Consider the following 25,144-nt stretch of genomic DNA (forward strand, 5'->3'; position numbering starts at 1 on the left):
TTATTATTTAATTATTTTAATGTTCATGAAAGTTTCGGACATTTGACTTCAAAATAGCGGAAAATAAAACTCCACCTACAGAAGCGCCCGAGGGACAACTTTGTGTGCGGAAGTGCTCTTTGAAAAAAAAAAAAGGCGAAGGAGGAAATGTCAGCACAGTTACAGGTCCTGTAAGCGCTTTAAAACGAACAGTTTATTCAGAGCGGGACTAAAGATGAATTATTAATAAGGTTTGTAAACAGGAAATTGTTCCCAGGAGGTCAAAGGTCAGTCTTTTAAAAGTGCAGCAGGATGCCGAGGAGTGCAGCGGACAGAGAAAGTTTGAGTCGGTCGTTTTCCTGCGATGATCTGCTGAGCTCAGACTCTTCACCTGTGAGACACGGAGGGAGTGTGGCACCGGGACGGCCGGTCCACGGCACCGGGACCGGGCCCAAACGGTGGTGGTTCACGGTGCTGTCGGTGCTGGGCTCGGCTGCTGCTGTGGCTGCTGTTGGGTGTGTTTGCGCCTTCATCTACCCGATACTCAGAGGTAACACACCTACACACACTGCACACACTGCACACACTGCACACACTGCACACACTGTACACACTGCACACACTGTACACACTGCACACACTGCACACACTGCACACACTGTACACACCTACACACTGTACACACTGTACACACTGCACACACTGTACACACTGCACACACCTACACACCTACACACCTACACACACTGTACACACTGCACACTGCACACACTGCACACACTGTACACACCTACACACTGTACACACCTACACACTACACACACTGTACACACTGTACACACTGTACACACTGTACACACCTACACACTGTACACACTGCACACACTGCACACACTGTACACACCTACACACTGCACACACCTACACACTGCACACACTGCACACACTGTACACACCTACACACTGTACACACCTACACACTACACACACTGTACACACTGTACACACTGTACACACTGTACACACCTACACACTGTACACACTGCACACACTGCACACACTGTACACACCTACACACTGTACACACTGCACACACTGCACACACTGCACACACTGTACACACCTACACACTGTTCACACCTACACACTACACACACTGTACACACTGTACACACTGTACACACTGTACACACCTACACACTGTACACACTGCACACACTGCACACACTGTACACACCTACACACTGTACACACTGCACACACTGTACACACTGTACACACCTACACACTGTACACACTGCACACACTGCACACACTGTACACACACTGTACACACTGTACACACCTACACACACTGTACACACTGCACACACTGCACACACTGTACACACTGTACACACTGTACACACCTACACACACTGCACACACTGCACACACTGTACACACCTACACACACTGTACACACCTACACACACTGCACACACCTACACACACTGCACACACTGCACACACTGTACACACTGTACACACCTACACACACTGTACACACCTACACACACTGCACACACTGCACACACTGCACACACTGTACACACTGTACACACTGTACACACCTACACACACTGCACACACTGCACACACTGTACACACCTACACACACTGTACACACCTACACACACTGCACACACTGCACACACTGCACACACTGTACACACTGCACACACTGCACACACTGCACACACTGTACACACCTACACACACTGCACACACTGTACACACTGTACACACTGTACACACCTACACACTGTACACACTGTACACACTGTACACACTGTACACACCTACACACACTGCACACACTGCACACACTGCACACACTGTACACACCTACACACACTGCACACACTGCACACACTGCACACACTGCACACACTGTACACACCTACACACACTGCACACACTGTACACACTGCACACACTGTACACACTGCACACACTGCACAGATCTGTCACGATTCGATCCAAATGAGACACACGCACCTACACACTGTACACACTGTACACACTGTACACACCTACACACTGTACACACTGCACACACTGCACACACTGTACACACCTACACACTGTACACACTGCACACACTGTACACACCTACACACACTGTACACACTGCACACACTGCACACACTGTACACACCTACACACACTGTACACACCTACACACACTGCACACACTGCACACACTGTACACACTGTACACACCTACACACACTGTACACACCTACACACACTGTACACACTGCACACACTGCACACACTGTACACACTGTACACACTGTACACACCTACACACACTGCACACACTGCACACACTGTACACACCTACACACACTGTACACACCTACACACACTGCACACACTGCACACACTGTACACACTGCACACACTGCACACACTGCACACACTGTACACACCTACACACACTGCACACACTGCACACACTGCACAGATCTGTCACGATTCGATCCAAATGAGACACACGCACCTACACACTCACACACACACCTACACACCTATACACTCACACTCACACACACGCACCTACACACCTACACACTCACACTCACACACACACACCTACACACCTACACACCTACACACCTACACACTCACACACACACCTACACACTCACACACACACCTACACACTCACACTCACACACACACACCTACACACTCACACACACACACCTACACACCTACACACCTACACACTCACACACACACCTACACACACACCTACATACGCACCTACACACCTACACACTCACACACACACCTACACACTCACACTCACACACCTACACACCTACACACTCACACACACACTCACACTCACACACCTACACACCTACACACTCACACACACCTACACATTCACACACACACCTACACACTCACACACACACACCTACACACCTACACACTCACACACACCTACACACTCACACACACACCTACACACCTACACATTCACACACACACACCTACACACCTACACACACACACACACACACCTACCTACACACTCACACACACTGAGGCTCCAGGCTGCTGTACAAAGTGTCCATTCATACACAATAACACTCCACAACAAAGCAGTGGGAGCAACTTGGGGTTAAGTGTCTCGCCCAATGACGCATAAGACACGTTGCTGCAGGATCTGGGGATCAAACCCTCGACCTGGGAAAGAAGCTTTTCCTCAGAGTGTTATTCCGGGTGTTAATGGCGCCATACCTCTAAGGAGGGCAAACCCGCTGCGTCCTGGCTGTGATGTAGGCGTCTCTCTTTAGTAGGCAGCATGCACAGCATCTAAAACCCAACAGAAGTGCCTTCATGGATACCTGAACGCTGGATTAAACATCCTGAAGTGTTTTCGAGGCTTGTAAAGATTATGATCAGGTGTTCTGCCAGTGGAGAAAACAAGATAAGCGATGCTTCAGGTGGAAAAAAATGGAAATAAAATCACCTCCACCGTGCCTCTCCAGTGCAGAAAACATGTTTCCAGGCTCTCTGGGAGTTCTTCCAGAGGATAAACTAGGGTGCCCTTACTGTGGAGCGTATTTGATAAAGGTCATCTTATTTGATGCAGATTACACGATGAAGTTCCCTCTCATGGGAGAAAAAACAGATAAAGAATCGAACCTGGGCTTCTGTTCAAGTGTAGAAACATGACAGTGTGCTCTTCAAAATAATGTAAACAGCATGCACAGAGCGAGTCAAGATAATCTACACTTTATCTGATAAAGATAAAGATAAAGTTTATTGATCCCCCATGGGGGACATTTTTGCTTTACAGCAGGTCAAGAAAAAAAAACAAAAAAAACGTCATTGTCTTGTAAAAAAGACTTCATGCTTCATTTCTTTGGGACTGTTGCAGACCTGCGGGGAGAGAGAGTGAGAGGAGAGGACGGGACTGAACAGAGGATGTTAGGTGAGTACAAACAACAACATCATTTAAAAACATCTCATTTTTTATGTACTAATCGGACTTTAGTGAACTCCTTCCTCCTGTGCAGCTTCGTCCAGATAACCTAAATATTAAGTTTAGCAAGTGTCATGATGGTGTGTGTGTGTGTGTGTGTGTGTGTGTGCGCAGGTTTCTGGAGTATCCTGGTGCTGTCAGTATTAGTAGGATGTATCTGCTGCGTCTTCTCGTGGACTCTCACCTACATCGACTCGCAGCGGCCGAGCAGAGCGTTCACGACGCTGCACACACCTGCAGACTTTAGGTAACACACCTGTGTAACACACTGCACACAATGCTAAAGGTTCTCAGATTCAAGCCAGTAGATCGTCACCGTCATCACACAGGCCGAGCTGCTGATGTTCTTCCTGCAGGTGTTGTTGTCGACATGCTAAAAAAAAAAGTCATTTCTGTGTGTTTGTTTTTGTTCCAGAGATGTTTCAGGACAGAGTTTCTTCATGGGCTACGGGGTTGCGGTTCTAAACGGCATCATGGGGATGCTCACTGTCATCTGGAGCCTCACCTGACACACACACACACACACTTTGACCTCGATGTTTTATGTAGAAATAAACAGAATTTACCACGAGAACAGACTTTGATTGCAATTATTTTTTGTACATTTTGCGTTTTTTAACTCATCGACTGTAAATGTTTGAAGAGCTGGAGCTGAGGCGGGTTTTAAACCTCCTGACAAACCGTTACACCGCGCCCACCTGTCAATCAGGTCAGCTACACGCCTTATTGTGAATAACTCTTATCCTTCATCAAATCAAAACTGATGAGTCATCAAAACATTCACCCCCCGTACAGTGTGTGTCCATCCAGACATGAGCTAATCACACCTATTTGGTTTTTTGAACCAGGCTGTAAACATGTTCATCTCTGCTGTAAAAACAGGCTTTTTAGAATGGGTGTGTATGTGACTTCCTGTGCTTCTGCAGCCAGCCTCTAGTGGACACTCCAGGAACTGCAGGATTTTACACTTCAGCTTCATTTTTAAACACCAGAGGTTGCTGCTTGTTAAGGAAATATGATGCGTTATTATTTGGTAGAAATGTGCAGCCTCACCACTAGATGGCACAAAATCCCACAAACTGCTTAAAGCAATTTAATCATGACTAATGTGAGGTTTCTGTTTCCCAAAAAGTCTGCGATGTAAACACCCCCGGACCAGTTTGTGCAAAATGTCCGACCCATAATCCTCTGCAGCATCGCTTTGTGTACGATAATGAGTCACACAGCAAGAAATCAAACAATGCAAAAGTACTGAGTCCACGTCTTTATAGAAACATCCCAACACACCACAGTTCTGACAGTTAACAAAAATAAACACACATGGTGGAGTTCTTTTACAGTACAGTCTAAAACAAAAAAGGCAACAAAAAATAAAAACACTATAAATCAGTCATTAAAACATCCTCAAAAGACTTAAAGGCAGGGTGGGTGATTTCCTCCAGATCCACTTCTTAAGACAGATCACTGAGGGAATGCTACTTTCACGATCATGCTTGTTTTGGAGAATGACCAACCCTCCCTTTAAGCCGTCTGTACGCCCAGTGTTAGCACTGGTGTCTGTGATTGTGCAGCTCGACTAATAAAGTTTTTATTACAGTGAATAAAGTTAATGAGAGCTGAAGTTGCAGCGTTTTTAGACACATGATCTGAACTTTATGAACAAAAAAAAGGATGTTAAAAAGTGAAAACACAAACCAGTCAGTTTTGGACGCTCCGTCCTCCAGCCATGTTTGTGTTTCCAGTAACAGTCAACCAGTATGAAAATAAACACACATCACTTTAAGTGCTCAACACTTGGACACACACACATCCACACGACGAGCCGTATCCTCTGCAGGCATTTCTACTTTCTGTTTGGCTCTTCCAAAAGTTTGATGACGTCCCACAATCATTTGGTTCAAACCTCGTCAACACGTGCAGATGTCAACACATCCCATAAACGGAGAGAAACCAACAATACATTTATCCTTAGTGTTTATTTTTCTGAGACGTTACTCTCCAAATAAATATTTAAAGATATATAAATAAAAGGGGTGTAGTGTGATGATTGACCACATGGCGTTCCTGCGTCAGTGGCTTGTGCTTACACTCCTTGAATGTAGTCTTACAATGTGCCATGCATCCCATAATGTCTCGGTTAGATGTTTATTGACTTATTTATTTATTATTTTGTTGAATCTCCCTCAGGATCAATAAAGTATCTATCCTTAACCTGTGATTTACGGCACCTTGCCTGGCCTACTTGTGTGTCATTACACAAAGGGACCACAAGAGGGCGCCGGCGCTCATCTCTGCAGTACTGATTGGTTTGTAGACTGATAAACTCTGTCTGCATGGTCTGGCTGGACTGTGGGACTGCTCTCTGTGAGGTTTTCTTCATCTGCAGAGAACAGCTGACGTACACGTCACCGTCAGAGGGAACCAATGAGCTCGGGGCTGAGAGCTAAAGACAGGAAGTCCGAACAAAGTGGACTCAATCATTGCTGGTTTTTGTCCGTTCATCAGATCTGTTGACAATGAAGAAACTCTTTAAATCCCTGGAAGAATTCAGGAATGTCTCACTGCAGAAGCAGCGTTTTTGAACGTTCGAGGCACTTTTTAAAAAACATCAAGTATCAACAGATTATCTCAGAGCGATATCCTGAAGCCTCACATGAGCTACAGGTGACATTTCATAAAAAACAGAGACTTAACATCCCAACACTGATTCTCCTCACGAGTACCCAAACGTCTCACACACGACGACAGGAGGAAACAATAAATATTCAAATAAACTCTTTTCTTTTTTTGGCTGGTGTCAAAGTAAACGTGGAGAAGTGCTCGCTGATATAAAGTGCTGCTCATCGAGTCTGAAGGCAAAAAGGGGCAAATTTCATTCTGCTCATTTCTTTCATTGTGTCATGAACATATAACGGAATATAGCGGACATTTGAAGTCTAAAACGACGGTCTAAAAGCTCCTTTAAAGTTTTAGGTTTCACTAAGTAAAGTGTTATTTTCTACTCTGCTGCTCTCTAAACTGAAAGGTTCAAACTTTAAGACATATCGTGATTGCCATCAGGTGTCACTGATTGGAGGAGAGTCTGATCCGGTTTCTGCCGAGCCGTTGCCTAAGACCTCCTCCTCAGAGCGCCTCCTGGAGACCAGTTTGCACAACCCGGCGAGGAGGAACACCACCGCGATGAGAGTGAAGTATCCGCCGTAGATGAAGAACTGCGAGAAGAAGGAAAGGGTCAGCCGTCAATCAGACTTTAAGTGAAGGAGACGCAGATAGGAGACGAGAAGACGTCGCCCCTCCTCACCTGAGTGAAGACGTCGAGGCCGAAGCCGACGGAGTCCACGACGACCAGCGTGAGCAGAGTCTGCAGCAGCAGGGCCATGAAGGTGTTCACCCCGAACACTAAGGCGTAACGCTGCATGTTGAGATTGGCTGCGATCTGAAACCTGACCAATCAGAGGGCAGAGAATCAGTCAGACATGTCGGGAAGGTTTAGATCTGTAGCGCAGTAATAACTCCAAAAACGCCTGAGCTCATTTGGGGGGAAAATGCAGACCTGCCCGCGCTCAGATCCCTGACTTTTGTACTCACGTTGCCACGGTGATGAGCAGCATGTACGCGGCTCTGAAGACGATGTAGGCGGCGTAACACAGCCAGATGTTCTTCAGCATGTCCATGACGAAGACGCACACGGCCATGAGCAGGGACATGACACACAGAGCCAGCTCGCCCCACAGAGACCAGCTCACGGGCAGGTAGCCCACCAGGAGAGCCGCCAGAGCACCTGAGGACGCGCACAGACATTTATCTCAATCCATCAAAATCGACAGTTAGGAAAAATAAATTTCAACCTAACACGCTCCGGATAATTCTTCAATTTGACAAAACGCACCCAGCAGCGTGGACGCGGTCTCCACGTATCCGTTGTAGATCTCGTAATCGTGCGATGGACGAACTTTCTCCCACAGCGGCTGAGCGTAGTTGAGGATCTGGAAGTATCCGCAGGTGGACAGAGCCCACCACAGCGACCAGGCCAGCAGGGGGCGACACCTGTAGCACTGCAGGAAGTCGTCAAACAGCATCCGCAGCACGTCCAGGAGACCCCTCCGAGGACGCTCGGTCTCAGAGGAGCTGGATATCTGGAGACAGAGAGCGGATGTTTGCATTTTAAATCTGCAGACAAACTCCTGCAGAGACAGAATCAAGAAGATCATTTTGAAAACTTGAATCTGAACGTCTCTCACCGGGGCGTACTGGATGTTTAGAGGCACTTTACTCTCTGCATCGTCAGCCTTCTCCAGCAGGGCGGCGCTGCCCCCCTTCTGTCCCTCCTCCGCTGATCCTGGACTCTTGTGGAAGAACAGACTCCTCTTGGGCATGGGCAGAAACCAGGGAGCGACGAAGGCCAAGGCGGCCGCCGTCAGCGTGATGATGACGAGGTGCAGCAGCTCAACTTTGGCCACGGAGAGCAGCAGCTGGCCGGTCAGAGATCCCGCCGCCGATCCGAACAGAGTGATGGAGCGGCAGAGGCCGGTCACTCTCTGGTAGTGAGCCGGCTCCACCACGCTGTAGATGTACGAGTAGTAGGCCACCTCCGACGCCGTGGCCAGGCCGTAGAAGAACTCCATCAGCTGCATGGCGAGCATGCCCTGCGCCTTCAGCAGCATCACATAGGTGACGACTAAACTGGAGGCCTGCAGCACCAGGATAGGTTTATAACAGAGGTAGTCTGTGGCCAGGAAGATGGGAAACAGCAACGCCAGGTACGAGTACGTCCAGATGGGAAAGATCTCGTTCACAACCTGCAGAGAAGAGAGAAACGCTAAGATTTCAAATCAGTCAGTGAAGTTTATTTCTCTTTTCAACCCGCTCAGGAGGTCCTGCCAGCACACTGACCACAGGCTCCGCCTCCGGTCTACCTGCTGATGTGCTGATATGATGAAGAGAAGCATTGATTTCCTGATTATCAAGGAAGATGATTTATCTGCTCTTGTTTATGCTCTGACTTAAAGCGAGGCGTTTCTGCTTATGAACCACTTTCACACAGATTTTTTTAAGGATGCAAACATCCCTGACGATGAATCTAAGCCAGCTCACAGATCGATGGAGGTAATTATTTCAGGATTAACCAAAAATTCCAGAGGATTATTCCGCCCTGGCCCTTTTGTCGGAGCGAGATTAAGAAAATGAAAAGAACGAGCGGTCGGAAGACATCCGGCCCTTTGTTATGAAACAATCCTCAAGAGATCAGAAGTTCTCTGATACAGAAACACGGAGCTTCTTCTGGAACTGTTTGCGTTATTTGTTCAATGTCAGACTGGTTTACACGGCGTCATCGTCTCACACAGAGCGCCTGTGAGACTGTGCACGGCCCTGTGCGGGTTCAACAGTGAGCATAAAGGTCGAAGAATGCTTAAGGAAACGTGTGTGTGTTTGTTCAGCTGGTTGAGGAAATGGAGACACAGAAAATGAAGACACACAGCCTGATCATGAGGAAATGTTCTGCATGAGAAATGTGTGTGAAAGCTCTGCAGTCTTTCAAAAAGTGCCATAAGCCTCTCAAGTGTTGTTTCATTTTAACTAATTTAAGGATATTTTTGTAGGATATTTGATGTTTTCTGGTCAGTTTGGTTGTCATATTTATATTTTGTCTGCTTGGAGTAATTTGTGAACAGTTAAAATACCTGTTTGTTGATTAAAAATGCCAAATAAAGACCAGAGCCCTCATTCAAATACCTGGAGACCTGAACCCTAAATCCGCACCTGACAGAGTTTTTAAGGATTCATTTTAAACTAAAATTGTGTTTTTAATACTTATTGTTACAAAGGTGACCTCTCCTGAACAGGTAGTGTAGTTCCCCTTCTTTATGGAGGCTTTATAACAAGTCAATAAATAAAATGTCAGGACACTTTATTTGAATTTATTTCAATTCATTTCAATTTATTTTAATTTATTTATATTTATTTGTATTTATTTGTATTTATTTCTGTTTATTTCAGTTTAAAAACACGTTTTATAACTTGGAAATTAAATTAAATTAAAATCGATATCACGGTAAAATCAGACATGTTAAATAATTGAAGAATAAGACAAATAACGTGGTTTAATGTTTCTGTCAGGAAATTAAACAGCTGAAATTAAGTCCGTTAAAAAGTGACGCAAGTTGTAGTCCTCACTGTTTATTAGCTTTAGCCGAGTTAGCTTCACTCACCTGGGTCTCCGTCAGGTTCTTGTCCGGTCCCATCAGGAAGGCGGCGAGGAACGGTTCCGACGGCCGCAGGTTGGAGAAGAATCCGTAAACACAGAGCAGGAGAGTGGGGAAAAACACGGACATGATGGGTCCACAACAAGGCAGCAGCGTGACCTCCACACACTGACAGCATACTGCTCACCCTTCTTCGGAGGTGCCGTTTACCCTGATGTCATAGCAGGTTGTAGGTTCTCTGCCGCCACCTTCTGGTCAGAATCGGGTCTGAATCTGAATGTGGAGCAGCAGCAGAAGCAGCAGCAGCAGCAGAGAAATAAATAATAAATACATTCTAAAAAATAAAATAAAAAGTGATGAATAAAATAAATAGTAAATAATAGATGAAAATAAAGTAAATAGTAAAGAATAAATTAAATTAAAATATATAGTAACGAATAAAATAAATAAATGATAATAAATAAAATAAAATAGATATTAATGAATAAATAGAAATACATTCTAGAAAAATAAATACAAATAAATACAAATTGATGAATACATTAAAATAAAATAGATTCTAACAAAATTAAAAAATTGTAATAAATTAAATAGAATTAATAGTAATATTTTTTAATAAAAAAACAGTAATAAAACAATAGTAATGAATAAAATTCATAACAGTAATACTTTCATTAAATTAAAAAGTAATTAAAACATTTAAATACAATAAAGTGATGACTATTTTAAAATAAATAGTAAAAATGGTTCTCTGCTTGTCAGAAAATAGAAAGCAGCAGCAGCGGAGGCAAAGAAATAAATAATAAATACATTCTAAAAAATAAAATAAAAAGTGATGAATAAAATAAATAGTAAATAATAGATGAAAATAAAATAAATAGTAAAAAATGCATTAAAATAGTTATAAATTAAATAAAACTAATAGTAATATAATAAATTCAAAAAAATAAAAAAATAGTAATAAATTAAATAAAATTAATAGTAATAAAATAAATTCAAAAAAATAAAAACAGTAATAAATAAAATAAAATGTAATGAATAAAATATGTAAAAGTCATACTTTCAATTAAATAAAAAGTGATTAAAACATTTAAATAAAATAAACGGATGAATAAATTAAAATAAATAGTAAAAATTGTTCTCTGCTTGTCAGAAAGTAGAGCAACATCTCCACAGGCTCTGGCGGCCAGGTGAAATCTCCAGAGGAAGCACCAAAATAAAACAGGAAACAACACTGATGCAACACTTTTTATTTATGAATCTTTAAAATGTCCAAGTGTCACCAGCCAACATCAGAGCAGATCGTTGAGTGAGTATTTTATTCAGGAAAACAAAGCGAGTATCACTGTAGCAGGTATATTATGAAGTTTAAACATGTTGCTGAGCCAAACAGAAACACCATCCAAAAGATACAGTCCACATATTCACGGAAGGATTTATTGAGAGGTTCGTGATGATAACAGAAGTTTGTTTTTGCTGCACAATCAAGCTCACAGCCGACCTTCACACAGAGCTCTTAGACACAACAGAAGGAGATGCGTCACGCTGCAGAGGCAAAGACAAATAAAAGCTCAAGGTTGTGACGGAAGCTACAGAGCAAAGAAAAAAAAAACTGAAGTAAAATAAAATCACAAAAAGCCTGTAAACATGAGTGGACGAATAAACAGGGCGCACATCAGAACATTCAGAGAAGAAAGCATTAAGACAAACCGGCATGAGGAGCTTCATCAACAACGAGGCTCAGCCTGCAAAGTGCATCAATGAGAATCACCACAGTGAAGCAGAGCAGCAATATTAATAACCAAGAAGCTTCTATAAACGCGACTGACACTCTTCATAGTGAACACATCAAAAACTGTTCAGATTTGAGATCTTATTCTGATGATTACTGAAAGGTTTGTACGAGACGTGGATGTGCTGAACAGGAAACTAAAAGAGTGCAGGGTTGGGCATGATCATTATTTTGGTTTGATGGCCCAAATCTTTGCTGTTTTCATTTTTCTTTATGATTACAGTCATTACGGATTCATTGTGGGTACTCCGGCTTCCTCCCACAGTCCACAGACATGCTCGTTAGGTGAACTGGGGACTCTAAATTGACCGTCGGTGTGGAGGCTTGTGGCCTGTGATTGACGGGTAACCCCGCCTCTCACCCAAGAAAGAAAAACATCAGACTTACATTCATTAAAAACAAAAGAAAGAGATGCAAATTTTGTTTACGGCTGTGTTTGCTGCCCCCTAGTGGCCAAAAGAAAAACATATACAACTTTAACATCTGTGTCTGTTCTTGTGATAAATGACTGTTATTAATCCAGACATGTTTTCTATCACACGTTTTATTGTCACTACGTGGAGGCTGTTGTGTTTTGCAGAATCAGAGCTGATTACTCGTTTAGATGCAGAGTGGAATGAGGTGAGTTTTTTGTTTTGTTACAGAAATGAAATTGTCATAACAGGAGCTTAGTGAGGCCGATGTCACAACTTAAAAAAGCTGCAGAGAGACATGAGAGGAGGAGTCTGACGTTCAGGATTCAGCCGCCTGAGTCAGACGAGAAATCAGGGTTTGTTTTTTTTTCTGATTGAGTTCAGAGAGATGACTGCAAGATGTGGGAAACTTCCAACCTGTTTAGTCCATCGCTGCTGACATTTTCTGTTTTCTACAGGAGAAACTCAAAGATGTAATCAGTAAATAAGACAGTAGCTAGAAAGACAGAAAACATCCGTCTGCGTTATGTACGATCGAGTATTAGGGCCACATTAAAGGTCACATATTCTCCTCCTCTTCAATCAGTTTAAATAAATCTCAGATCTCCTCAAAACATGTGTGTGAAGTTTTTGTTGTTGTGAAAAGTTTTGAGAGTTAAATCAGGACAATTCAGGACAAAAAGTCGTAATTATTTCAAGAATAAATATAAAGATAATGTAATTTAACAGGACTGAAGATGGAACTGAATACACACACTCCTTTGAATAACTTCAAGTTCACCACAGACTCCAGTTTTCTCAGAAGATTGCGACTTTATTCTCGTGATTATTTGACCTTTAATGTTGTCATCTCCTGATGCTGTTCTTTCGTGTGGCTCTAACACTCGGTCGTGGTTCTAACTCTAAATCTCATCTGACTCATGCGACCACCAGCCTGCATGAAAACATCAGACTGCTCCTTTGACATTCCTCGTGTCCTGCAGAGTCACACACAGCAGATCAAATCTCACAGAGAGGCAGAAGAGAGCCGATCCTTCTCGTGTCTGGAGGAGATATTCACGGAGCTACATGGTGAAGTTTCGCGTGTAGTCGTATTCTATTGTGGGAATGACGGCCTGGACGAACTTGAGGAAAATGAGAAGATACCTGGAAGTAGAGTTAAGGAAACAGGAGAGAGTCAACCACAGTAACACAGTAATGACGCTGCAGCTACACACGAGATCAAACATGTTCCATATTTATGATTCCAGATCAGGGATGCTCAGACTCGATCAGGAGCAGTAAAATAACACGAGTGAGGATTACCTGGACAAATAATCGGTTGCAACAAGTCTCAAATCGGGCCACGCCCCCTGACCATTGGGGGGGTTTATTGTGCCCAAAATCGTCTAGTCTGTAGCCAGCTTAACAACATATGTAGGCTGTGTTGCGACAGGCTGCCTGAACCTTCTTTGCATTTCATCTGACATTTTTAAAAAGTCAATTTGTGGCCATGAAAGGATACATGTGCACTCCCAGCTCGCCTCCTCCTTCTGCCACGGTCTCGATGATCTTCTTCATCACTTCAGCGTGTCTGAAAGTAAACATCAGATCAGCCAAAAGTCCTTCTCCACATGTGAAAATCCACACAGTCACACGATGATAACGCCCACACACCCAACCCGTGCACTTCCTGTAATAATGTACGTCTTTATACGCCTGAGAGTTTAAGTATCTTGGCACAATAATTGACCACAAACTGACATGGAACACCAACACAAACGCAAGGTATGCAAAGGCTCAACAGCGCCTCTATTTTTTGAGGAAACTAAGAAATTTTAATGTTGACAGCACTATGCTGAAGACTTTTATTCAAAGTGTGCTGACCTTTTGTATTCAGGAGCACTGTCCTTACAAAATAGGAACAAACTAGACAAAGTTGTTAAACTAGGCAGCAAGAGAACTGGGAATCAAATGTACAGCATTTCTTTCCTGACAGACGGGTACACACTGAATTTAGCCATCAAGATCACAGCTGACCCTCTGCACCCCCTTTGGTTAGAGTATGAACTCTTGAATTCAGGGCGCAGGTACAGAATGCCCAGGTGAGGACTAAAAGAGGCATTACATCCTTTGTACCGCACAGTATTCAGCTACTTAATAAGAGCTGATTATACAGGACGAACTCGGCACTCTGCACTTTATTTAACTTGCTGAATTCCCTCATTGAATCATGTGATGCTTTAGTATGTTTTATGTGTTCTTATGTGCTGTCCTGTAAATGTTTGTTTGTATTGTGTTTTTTAGCTCTCTGTGCAAGGCAAATTCCCCTAGGGGCAATAAAGGTTTCATTCATTCATTAATATATGACCCTTACCTGCAGGGGTGTACAGAACACATGGCAGGTGGAGGAAGGTGCGGGTGGTTCTCGATGGTGACCGTCTTCTTCACGTGGTCCTGGCTGATGTCCTCATACATCTGCTCTACAGTCAGTGGTTGTCTGTCCTGGAGAACAAAACAACACCTGGATGAGCTCATGGATTCTATGGATCAAAGCGCATCCACCCCCACACGGCCGTTTTAGACGCCCCTCGGTTTGTCAGATATGAGAGCAGTTATCAGGTCAGCAGGTGTTGCAGCGATGGAAGCGGTCAAGAGAAGTGGTTCAGATAGAAGTGATTGTACCCGACCTAAAAAGCCTCTGCATGTTTCTAATAAGCTCCACGAGCAGAAACGTGCTCAAACTAGGATCAATATTGGAGATGCTTTTGAAAAATGGAGAGAGGTTAGAACACAGAAAGGTTTACAGACCCATGCAGAGCTGGATAAACACTGAAGCTTCAGAGTCCACCACATGGCAACAATCAAGTATACATGATCACATGTCAGAGTTTCTAAAGACAAAGAGCAGAGGTGAACATACTTCGTCGTATCCAAACAGCCAGAGTCGAGGGGTCTGGTAGTATTTATCATATGTGATGTACAGGTCGTATGTTCTCGTCTGCAGGATGGCGTCTTCGCTCCCCAGCTCTACCTTGGCTTTAGTGTCTACCATCTTAGTGGTTTCCAGGGTCGCCTGCACAGATGGAAGAGGTGAGAGGTCACAGGAGGATTAACGTTCATAACCTTTTGATACTGAATGGATCTGATCCGTCTACCTGGTCCGTTTCCAACAGGCCGCTTTCTTCATATTCTGCAAAGACAGCATAAAAAAAAAAAGAGCTCTGGTGAAATAAACTAAACGGCTTTATGCTTCTCTTGTGAGGAGATGTGAGGAGTACCTTCCATATCTGCTGCTTCTTCGTCTTCATCGTCTTCACCATCGCCCTCGTCACAACTCGCCGCAGATGTGGCGTTCATGTTCTTGTCCTGCAGGAGTTTAAATTAAGAGGACGCGTTTACAGCTGCATGATAACACACATCAGAACAAACATATGAAAGATATGAACGATGCAAACCTTATTGTTGTCCAGGGAAATGTCTCGTACAGCATCTGTGACTCCTAACAAGGCTGCAGGAACACGACACAAAGACACAATTCAGATCAGCTTTCCACTTTTTAAAACATGCAGGTACAAAGTGATTCAGATTGAGAACATACAGACAAGCACTCATACATAAAGATCAACATAAAACACACAAACAAGCATTCAAACACAATCACAGGTAAACACACAGACAGACAGAATTTATGAAAAGGAGTTTTTAGCAGCCCTTTAAAAGTCACTTCAGATTTTGCAGACCTGCCGGCAGCTGTGAAGAACAGGTTCCATGAAATGTGTTTTTTTATGAAGAGGAGGTTCTCTAACCTGAGTTGTGGTACGTGTCCACCCAGCCTCCGTCTCCGTCGTCCTCCTCTATGATGGCCTCCAGCTCGTCTGAGTACTCCATCTGTTTACATCGCTTGTAGCAGGGGACTGCACAGACAACACAGGAGTGGAGGAGTGAGGACAGCTTGAGGTCAGATTCAGTGAAGACACTGATTTACTTCATGAACAGCCGTCTCCACTTTAAATATTCTCACCATTACGCGTCAGGAGAAACTGTTTATCCTGCGGCAAATATGGCTTCACCTTCACTTCTTCCCCAGAGGCCCTGAACGGAGAGAGGAACAAAAACATTATTTCAAACCAGGCCATGTTTTTGGAGCTCTGGTACTGAAATGTCAAACAGGTTTCGATATCATGTGATTTATACTCTCACATCAACATTTAACATTCTATCGTCATGACGACCCTGATGTCTAAAGCCGCAGGTGAACACACTCACCATTTCCATGTGGGACAATGATGAACCAGGTGATCTCCAGCTGCAACAAACTGAATGAGGACAAGTTTACAATCGATAGAAAGGATTTAGGATTATTTATATCATGAGATTAAATCATATCAAACGATGTCCTCAACAAAATGATGATTCAAGCAGAATGTGACGATTTGCACAACATTGAAACTCTGTATTTAAGACTGGGAAGTTTTGAGAGGCTTATTATTGGGTGTCATAAAAGCAGATTTTAAAACTTTGATATGTTTCTGGTAAATCTGAAGTTCCCAATATTGGGCAATTTATTGTTTTGAAACTCCAGAGCACTGTCTGCATTGAACAAAAACATTGGTACTCAAAAGTTGCCAACCTAATTGTGCAATTTAGACAGTGTGAATTAATTCTTCTCCTTCACACACACACACACTTACACTCACACACACACACACACACAGTATCTTATCAAATAGATAAGGACTGCCCTATACTGGAAAGAAAACTAAAACTGCAATGTCATATCTATCTGCGATGCATACTGTGATTAAAAAAAGAAAAGAAAAATATAGACATAAAATACAAAATAGATCAAGTAGACTAAAGATATAAGGGGACAGTGACCGGACTAACAGTGGGAGATACATGTAAACAGAGCTATAAACAAGTAGGTAAAATGATCGTTATGCAACGGAAATAAATATATAAACAAAGTTTTAAATATGGAGTTTTGTGCAAATCACAACATCCTGTTTTTATTTACACCTGACACATATTCTCACCTCCTCCGGTGTGATGACTCCAGTCTCTTTAAATTTAGATTCCTGTAATTAAAAACAGAAGTGAAAGTGTACTTAGAGAGGCCCTTTAAAGGTGGAGCTGCAGGACCCGGCCAAAGAAAAGAAAAATAACAGCTTTGCCTCTCCCTCCATCCTCCCCTCCAAGCAAATAACGCTCAAACCAACCCCAAAACCCCGGCTGCAGTCAACTTCCCCTAAAACATAATCCTTACACAAACTCTCACGTCTCACACCACAACATTGTTAAACATATTCAACACAAACCACTGCTCAACTCTTCAACTCTCTTCTACCTCTCAAGTCCCCTTTACTAAGCACCTTCTCTCCCTCTCTTTCTCTCTATCACTTTTTGTATCCTTTCTTAGGTATTTCATATAGTTTTGTAGTTTTTCTGTTCGTAGTATGATGTGTGTCTATTGATGTCTTAGTATTTTGCTGTCTTTATTTGTTTTATTTTATTATTTACTGTATTTTGGAGTCGTTGTCCTGACTTTGTCTGTTTGGTTTTTTTTGTGCGTCATTTGTATAACACCAGTTTGTCACTTTAATGCACCTAATAAAAAAATAAAAATGAATAAATCAAATCAAATCAAATCAAATCAAATCAAATCAAATAAAAAATAAATCAAATAATAATAATAATAATAAATTAAATAATAAAAAAAATAAAAATAAAAACATATAAAAAATATAAATAAAAATATACAAAATAAAGATTTAAAAAATAAAAACAATATTATATAATAAATAATATATAAATAAACAATATTAAAAATATATTAAAAATTTAAAAAATTAATTAAAAAAAATGTAGAAGACATTTTTAAAAATTAAATAAATAAAAAATAAAATAAGGTGGAGCATTGACATGATGATGTAAATAACACCTGTATAAATGCATTAGCTTGTTTATAATCGGTGATTTGGATCATAAATATTTAATAAAAGCCGTTTCTCGTGGTTCAGTGAGCTGCATGACAGATCTGATCATCTGTTTAAGAAATCTCAGAGCTGTTTAGCCACCACCACCTCTCAACGAGCTAGCTGCTGTGAGTTTACCTTTAACACAGGTGTGAGAAACTCCGCCACTCCGAGCGCGGTGCCCTTCACCGAGTTTATCACGTTCTGCATCGTGTTACCGACCTCCGGGACAACAACGGGAGCTTCTTCTGCTGTCAAAAACAACAACTATTCCCACATAGCTCCTCCAGCACAGTCACAGCAAGAGGTAATCACATGATACGAATCAACACTTCCGGTATCACACTCTCGCGATAGAAGAGGAAGTAACGTGATTTGTATGTTTTTTTTTGTAAGTAGAAATTAAATACAAAATACATATTATAATAAGTGATTCTAAAATATGAATTACTACATATTCATATTAAAATATATAAGATAATTTATTAATGTCTTGTCTTTTTACGATGACAGGCGATGATTGTCGAAGTGATCCGAAATTGGTTCACCGGTTGGTGGCGGTAATGCACCGCAGCGCTGTTCACAAACCGCCTTAAACGTTAAAGACGAAGAAGAATAACACCAGAAGAAGAAGAGGACATGAAACACATGATAAGATGAACTACAGGACGCTGTTTTTACATCTTCTAATGGTCAGACAGTCGAGAAGCTAACGGTGTCACCATGTGGAGTTACTCGGTGAGGTCGTTGCTATGGAGATCAAAGGTCCTCCGCGCAGCTCTGTGGGTCACATCCAGACAGCACGGCTCCTCCTCCTGTGTCGGTGGGTCAGGTAGGAAGTGGATCACACCTGCAGGGTTCGACTCGGGTTTGAAGACCTACAACAGCCTGACCAAACAGAAGGAGCCTCTCATCCTGGCCCGAGAGGGAGTCGCCACCTGGTATGACACCTGTAGTACACCTGTGATATACAGCAGAGATTCATACCTGTAACACCTGTAATACACCTGTAATATACAGCAGAGATTCATACCTGTAACACCTGTAATATACAGCAGAGATTCATACATGTAACACCTGTAATACACCTGTAATATACAGCAGAGATTCATACCTGTAACACCTGTAATACACCTGTAATATACAGCAGAGATTCATACCTGTAACACCTGTAATATACAGCAGAGAGTCATACCTGTAACACCTGTAATATACAGTAGAGAGTCATACCTGTAACACCTGTAATATACAGCAGAGATTCATACCTGTAACACCTGTAATATACAGCAGAGATTCATACCTGTGACACCTGTAATATACAGCAGAGATTCATACATGTAGCACTTGTAATACACCTGTAATATACAGCAGAGATTCATACCTGTAACACCTGTAATATACAGCAGAGAGTCATACCTGTAACACCTGTAATATACAGCAGAGAGTCATACCTGTAACACCTGTAATATACAGCAGAGAGTCATACCTGTAACACCTGTAATATACAGCAGAGAGTCATACCTGTAACACCTGTAATATACAGTAGAAAGTCATACCTGTAACACCTGTAATATACAGCAGAGAGTCATACCTGTAACACCTGTAATATACAGCAGAGAGTCATACCTGTAACACCTGTAATACACCTGTAATATACAGCAGAGAGTCATACCTGTAACACCTGTAATACACCTGTAATATACAGCAGAGATTCATACCTGTAACACCTGTAATATACAGCAGAGAGTCATACCTGTAACACCTGTAATATACAGCAGAGAGTCATACCTGTAACACCTGTAATATACAGCAGAGAGTCATACCTGTAACACCTGTAATATACAGTAGAAAGTCATACCTGTAACACCTGTAATATACAGCAGAGAGTCATACCTGTAACACCTGTAATATACAGCAGAGAGTCATACCTGTAACACCTGTAATACACCTGTAATATACAGCAGAGAGTCATACCTGTAACACCTGTAATATACAGCAGAGAGTCATACCTGTAACACCTGTAATATACAGCAGAGAGTCATACCTGTAACACCTGTAATACACCTGTAATATACAGCAGAGAGGCATACCTGTAATACACCTGTAATATACAGCAGAGAGTCATACCTGTAACACCTGTAATACACAACAGAGAGTCATACCTGTAACACCTGTAATAAACCTGTAATATACAGCAGAGAGTCATACCTGTAACACCTGTAATACACCTGTAATATACAACAGAGAGTCATACCTGTAATACACCTGTAATATACAACAGAGAGTCATACCTGTAACACCTGTAATATACAACAGAGAGTCATACCTGTAACACCTGTAATACACCTGTAATATACAGCAGAGAGTCATACCTGTAACACCTGTAATACACCTGTAATATACAGCAGAGAGTCATACCTGTAACACCTGTAATATACAGCAGAGAGTCATACCTGTAATATACAGCAGAGAGTCATACCTGTATAATAATCTCAGTCTCTTTTTCCCCATGTGTCGTCTCTCAGGTACAGCTGTGGACCAACCGTATACGACCACGCCCACCTGGGCCATGCATGGTAACCTCGCTCAGTGAGGAGTGTTGCATCATAACGACCTCGATACTTATCAGGAATCAGAGATCTTAAAAACGTGTTTGTTTGCGTCTCAGCTCTTACGTCAGGTTCGACGTCCTGCAGAGGATCCTGTCCAGGTTGTTTGGAATCACCGTCCTCCACGCCATGGTCATCACAGACATCGACGACAAAATCATCAAGAGAAGCTGGGAGGTGAGTGGGGAGGGGGGAGGGAGGGGGGGGGGGGGGGCTTAAAGGATGTTTGGTGAGACTTTTCCTTTCCCTCGTTTTATAGGAGAACGTTTCCCCAGCTGTCATTTCCTCAATGTTTGAGGAGGAATTCAAGAAGGACATGCTGTCGTTAAAGGTGAGTAATGACCCAATCAGAAGTCCTCCTGGTCACCGAATATCAGATAATCACGTCTTTGTGTCGTCGTCTTGGAGGTGATTCCTCCTGCAGTGTACCTGAGAGTCACCGAGAACGTGCACCACATCGTTGCCTTTATTCAGCGGATCATCCAAAACGGACATGCGTACACCACAAAAGAAGGCGAGTATTTGAGATTTGAGACTTGAGACGTCCTGATTCCTGTTTCCTGCGTCAGGGGGTGGGGCTTAACGTTTCTGTTCCGCTGCAGGGGATGTGTTTTTTGACATCCGGTCCATCGGCGATCGCTATGGAAAGTTTGTGGGAGCTGTGGAGTCTCAGGGAGAAGCTGGTGAGTGTAAAGTAGATAAAACGTCTAAAACCAGACTTCAACGGAGGGTTAACACAAAACCAGAATCTTTACCTTTAATGTAATTCTTGTACAAATCAAACAATACCATCGATGTTTGATACCACAGCCAAAAAATACACAAGTCCCAGACACCTGATATTAAATAATTTCTTGTTTTTAACCTCCAAAAACTGAAAGCAAACTCCTGCACGCTGTCTAAATTGCACAAATACATTTGCAGCCTTTCTGTTCCAAATCATCGACAACACATTTGTGCAATCCAGAGAGCGTGCAGGAGTTCGCCGGCCCACCTGTCCCATGACTCGTTAAGGGATTGTTCGACTTTGTCATGAATAAGCGACCTGTATGCAGCGCTGTGAGAGACGGGAGTGTAACTTTTGCATCGTCAAAAGAACTTGAGAAATGTCGCTGTGAGTCTGAATGCGCGGCTGAAAGTTGCAAGCAACCTCCTGCACAATGTCGTCATTGCACACATTTTTGCGTCCGCCTTTTTGTGCAGTTTATTCAGCGCGCAGGAGGTTGATTGCTCTTTTTCTCTTGTGACAGCTTCGGGTTCAAAGTGTGACTGAGAGTCTGTCTTGTCTTTTTAAAGCTTCTGCACTTTGTGATTCTATCGACTGTTAGAATAACAGAGATCGTACTGTTTTAAAACACGTATCTAAAAGTCTGTAAGTCTCAAATGTGTTGACAACCTCACTGTAAAATATCATTTTACTTGTTGATATAACTCTAAAGAGACGCTTCTTCAGGCAGCGCAAACAAACGAGACTCGAGGGATTTCGCTCTTTGGAAGCCGTCCAAACCTCAGGAGCCGTTCTGGGAATCTCCGTGGGGCAGAGGTCGACCGGGCTGGCACATCGAGTGCTCGACCATCGCCAGGTTTGGATTCACAATAAAACCTGTTAGTCTGTGTTTCTATGGATGCAGGTTCCTCAGTGCTGGACATTTCATCCATAAAAACATGTCATAAAAACTCTCTTCTCCTGATATGTCTGCAAAACAAACACCAGCATCTGTCTCGTCGTCTGCTCACTGTTTTCAGCTCAGTGTTTGGGAGTCAGCTGGACGTCCACTCCGGAGGCATCGACCTGGCGTTCCCTCACCACGAGAACGAGGTAGCTCAGAGCGAAGCCTATCATCAGTGTGAACAGTGGGCAAACTACTTCCTCCACTCGGGTAAAGAAAACATAAAATCCAGCTTCTAAACTTCTGATGAATCATGATGACAACTCTGTGATTGCCGGACTTCCCACAGTTCTTTTTCTCGCTGTAAAACATTTTAAAACCTTAGCGCCTGATCTTCTGTTGTTTTTGTTTTCAGGTCATTTACACCTGAAAGGCAGCGCAGAGAAAATGTCTAAGTCTTTAAAGAACTACGTCACCATCAAGGTAAAGACATCATCAAGTACTGAGTCACTCTTTTCTGTAGAATTAATGTAGAATATTTCTTACTGAAGTCTGTGAAATCATCACCCTGCCTCTGATTGGACGTCCTGTTACCACATCTTTTTAGATTAGATTCAACTTTATTGTCATTGTGCAGAGTACAAGTACAGAGACAACGAAATGTATTTAGTGTTCTAACCAAAAAAGTGCAAAAGAGCAACAAAGGTGCAGTACAAACATGAATAGGCATAAAGTGCAATATGGTAGTAAGGTAATACGGTAAGCTGGTGCAGAGGATACAGATAATACTGGTATTATAGAGCAGCTTTGATGGATATAAGATAGTTACAGTATGAACAATATTTACAGTATTTACTGGTCCGGGTGCCAAGAGACTTAAACTTCTTGGTAAAAATCAAACAATATCCAAACATGTTCTGATTACAAAAACACCAAATAATGGGTCATTGCTTCTTTTCAATGAATACAAATTGCAAACAATCTCCTGCACACTGTCAGAATTTCACACAGACATTGGCAACATTGACATATTTGTGAAATTCAGACAGCGTTCTAAATAAATGGCACTTTGAATCAGTTTTTGTTCTCTCGCTGAAGCTTTTGGACCAAAACATGAAGGGTCTTTTTGCTTCTATCGATGATTAAAAAACAGAGATTCAATCAGAACTATCTGAACCTCTGCCTCTTTTGTCTCGTGTCAGGATTTCCTGCAGTCGTACTCGGCCAACGAGTTCCGGATGCTTTGTCTTCTGACTAGATACAGATCAGGTTGGAGACGTCATTTTGAAGCACATCTTGTTTTGCATCAGAAGAAGAAGAAAAGAAGAGAGTATTACTGATTCTCTGTGGTGTCTCTGCAGCCATCGACTACAGCGACAGCAGCATGTCGGAGGCTCGCAGCTCTCTGGAAACCATCACGACGTTCATCCACGGCGCCCAGGCCTACATGAAGGGTCAGCTGCAGTGTTCACCTGTACAGGAAGCCTCCCTGTGGGAAAGGTACTTCCTGTTTGATCCATCCGTTAAAAGATTTCATCATCTTGTGACGTTTTCCGTTGATTAGATTTATTTTTTTTTGTCAGGTTGGCTGAGACTAAATCCAGCGTGCTGAAATCTCTGGCGGACGACTTCGACACGCCGAGAGCCGTCGGCGCCGTGATGAATCTGGTGTATCACGGGAACCGCCAACTGCAGCCGGTTTCAAAGGTGAGTCATTGTGTCGAACTCAAGCGGTAGAAAAATTCAGTTTTAACATCCTGCAGTTCCCCGTTAATGATCGTATCCGCCTGTGCGTCTGTTTCGTTTCTCCGTTCAGTCTGATGGAGTCGTTCGGAGCCCTGCGGTTTTCGCCGCCATGATCAGCTACATCCGAGATCTCCTGGACGTGTTTGGGATCGACCTGCAGCACAGGAAGGTCAGAACTCTGGAGAGAGAGAGAGAGAGAGAGAAGTAAAAAAAACAGACGTGAGGAGGGTTTTCAGATTCTAAAATGCTCCCTCTGATGCCTTCACGTGCAGGAGTCGGACTCGGAGAGCGGCGGCGGCGGGAGTCTGGAGGCCGTCGTGGAGCAGCTGACTCGATTCAGGAGTGAAGTCCGAGCGTTCGCCCTCACGCGTCAGGACGCTCCGACCGTCGGATCCTCCAAAAAACCAGGACTTTACCCGGATAGAATCCCCCTCCTCAAATCCTGCGACACCCTCAGAAACGACCTGGCTCCCCTCGGCGTGCTAATAAAGGTACGCTGCGATTAAAAAAAAAACACTTTGACTTCAAATCTGAATTTACAAGAGGAACGTTTTCTTGTGTTTCAGGACCGAGGAGCAACATCAACGTGGGAGATCACGACGGGGAAACAGAGAGACGATGAAGAGCACGACGCGTCCAGCTGAAATCCACCTCTCACCTCAAAAACAGACTTTTCTAAAGACTCGATGAAAACACAGAAACAAGGTGTAAAGACTCCTGACGCTCAATTCTCTAATAAACTTAATTAAAATTGACATTATGGATTATGTCTCTACTTATTCTGCTG

At 42.9% G+C, this 25,144-nt stretch overlaps 4 protein-coding genes across 5 annotated transcripts; 2 read left to right on the top strand and 2 right to left on the bottom strand.

Annotated features, from left to right (window-relative positions):
- Window positions 1-110: 110 nt before the first annotated feature.
- arl6ip6 (ADP-ribosylation factor-like 6 interacting protein 6) lies at window positions 111-4,601 on the top strand. The gene is made up of 4 exons (XM_020658207.3): window positions 111-529; window positions 3,923-3,976; window positions 4,142-4,274; window positions 4,443-4,601. The coding sequence occupies exons 1-4, from the start codon at window positions 292-294 to the stop codon at window positions 4,534-4,536; spliced, it is 519 nt and encodes a 172-aa protein (XP_020513863.2). The 5' UTR covers window positions 111-291; the 3' UTR covers window positions 4,537-4,601.
- A 677-nt stretch (window positions 4,602-5,278) lies between these two features.
- slc19a2 (solute carrier family 19 member 2) lies at window positions 5,279-10,443 on the bottom strand. Its single transcript, XM_020658205.3, has 6 exons — window positions 10,237-10,443; window positions 8,269-8,826; window positions 7,917-8,163; window positions 7,616-7,808; window positions 7,329-7,470; window positions 5,279-7,239 (listed from the first exon to the last, which is right to left on the bottom strand). The coding sequence occupies exons 1-6, from the start codon at window positions 10,357-10,359 to the stop codon at window positions 7,084-7,086; spliced, it is 1,419 nt and encodes a 472-aa protein (XP_020513861.1). The 5' UTR covers window positions 10,360-10,443; the 3' UTR covers window positions 5,279-7,083.
- A 1,021-nt stretch (window positions 10,444-11,464) lies between these two features.
- Window positions 11,465-18,724, bottom strand: atg3 (autophagy related 3). Its single transcript, XM_020658206.3, has 12 exons — window positions 18,531-18,724; window positions 17,454-17,495; window positions 16,684-16,733; window positions 16,439-16,509; window positions 16,224-16,331; window positions 15,873-15,925; window positions 15,696-15,783; window positions 15,573-15,607; window positions 15,338-15,490; window positions 14,792-14,919; window positions 13,940-14,008; window positions 11,465-13,581 (listed from the first exon to the last, which is right to left on the bottom strand). The coding sequence occupies exons 1-12, from the start codon at window positions 18,600-18,602 to the stop codon at window positions 13,500-13,502; spliced, it is 951 nt and encodes a 316-aa protein (XP_020513862.1). The 5' UTR covers window positions 18,603-18,724; the 3' UTR covers window positions 11,465-13,499.
- A 273-nt stretch (window positions 18,725-18,997) lies between these two features.
- On the top strand, window positions 18,998-25,112 carry cars2 (cysteinyl-tRNA synthetase 2, mitochondrial). 2 transcript variants are annotated; one of them, XM_065951686.1, is made up of 15 exons: window positions 18,998-19,333; window positions 20,918-20,968; window positions 21,061-21,178; window positions 21,261-21,332; window positions 21,410-21,515; window positions 21,604-21,684; window positions 22,443-22,584; window positions 22,748-22,881; window positions 23,027-23,094; window positions 23,814-23,880; window positions 23,973-24,111; window positions 24,195-24,318; window positions 24,428-24,526; window positions 24,630-24,848; window positions 24,924-25,112. In XM_065951686.1, exons 1-15 carry the CDS (start codon window positions 19,116-19,118, stop codon window positions 24,999-25,001), a joined length of 1,716 nt encoding a protein of 571 aa, XP_065807758.1. In that variant the 5' UTR covers window positions 18,998-19,115; the 3' UTR covers window positions 25,002-25,112. The 2 variants fall into 2 exon arrangements, with proteins under 2 accessions (XP_065807758.1, XP_020513859.2); XM_020658203.3 differs by having other exon boundaries at window positions 22,455-22,584.
- Window positions 25,113-25,144: the final 32 nt, after the last annotated feature.

Source organism: Labrus bergylta, chromosome 24, assembly GCF_963930695.1.
Source record: "Labrus bergylta chromosome 24, fLabBer1.1, whole genome shotgun sequence".
Lineage (NCBI taxonomy): Eukaryota > Metazoa > Chordata > Actinopteri > Labriformes > Labridae > Labrus > Labrus bergylta.

Bases quoted from the DNA above. Each gene is read 5' to 3' on its own strand.
- arl6ip6 (XM_020658207.3), top strand. From the start codon at position 292: ATGCCGAGGAGTGCAGCGGACAGAGAAAGTTTGAGTCGGTCGTTTTCC. The intron at 530-3,922 runs GTAACACACCTA...GGACTGTTGCAG, and splicing joins CATCTACCCGATACTCAGAG to ACCTGCGGGGAGAGAGAGTG. The intron at 4,275-4,442 runs GTAACACACCTG...TTTTTGTTCCAG, and splicing joins CACACACCTGCAGACTTTAG to AGATGTTTCAGGACAGAGTT.
- slc19a2 (XM_020658205.3), bottom strand. From the start codon at position 10,359: ATGTCCGTGTTTTTCCCCACTCTCCTGCTCTGTGTTTACGGATTCTTC. The intron at 8,164-8,268 runs GTGAGAGACGTT...CTCTGTCTCCAG, and splicing joins TAAACATCCAGTACGCCCCG to ATATCCAGCTCCTCTGAGAC. The intron at 7,809-7,916 runs GTGCGTTTTGTC...GCGCGTCCTCAG, and splicing joins GACCGCGTCCACGCTGCTGG to GTGCTCTGGCGGCTCTCCTG.
- atg3 (XM_020658206.3), bottom strand. From the start codon at position 18,602: ATGCAGAACGTGATAAACTCGGTGAAGGGCACCGCGCTCGGAGTGGCG. The intron at 16,734-17,453 runs GTGAGAATATGT...GTCCTCATTCAG, and splicing joins GAGTCATCACACCGGAGGAG to TTTGTTGCAGCTGGAGATCA. The intron at 16,510-16,683 runs GTGAGTGTGTTC...CTCTCCGTTCAG, and splicing joins CATTGTCCCACATGGAAATG to GGCCTCTGGGGAAGAAGTGA.
- cars2 (XM_065951686.1), top strand. From the start codon at position 19,116: ATGTGGAGTTACTCGGTGAGGTCGTTGCTATGGAGATCAAAGGTCCTC. The intron at 21,333-21,409 runs GTGAGTAATGAC...GTCGTCTTGGAG, and splicing joins AGGACATGCTGTCGTTAAAG to GTGATTCCTCCTGCAGTGTA. The intron at 21,685-22,442 runs GTGAGTGTAAAG...AACTCTAAAGAG, and splicing joins GGAGTCTCAGGGAGAAGCTG to ACGCTTCTTCAGGCAGCGCA.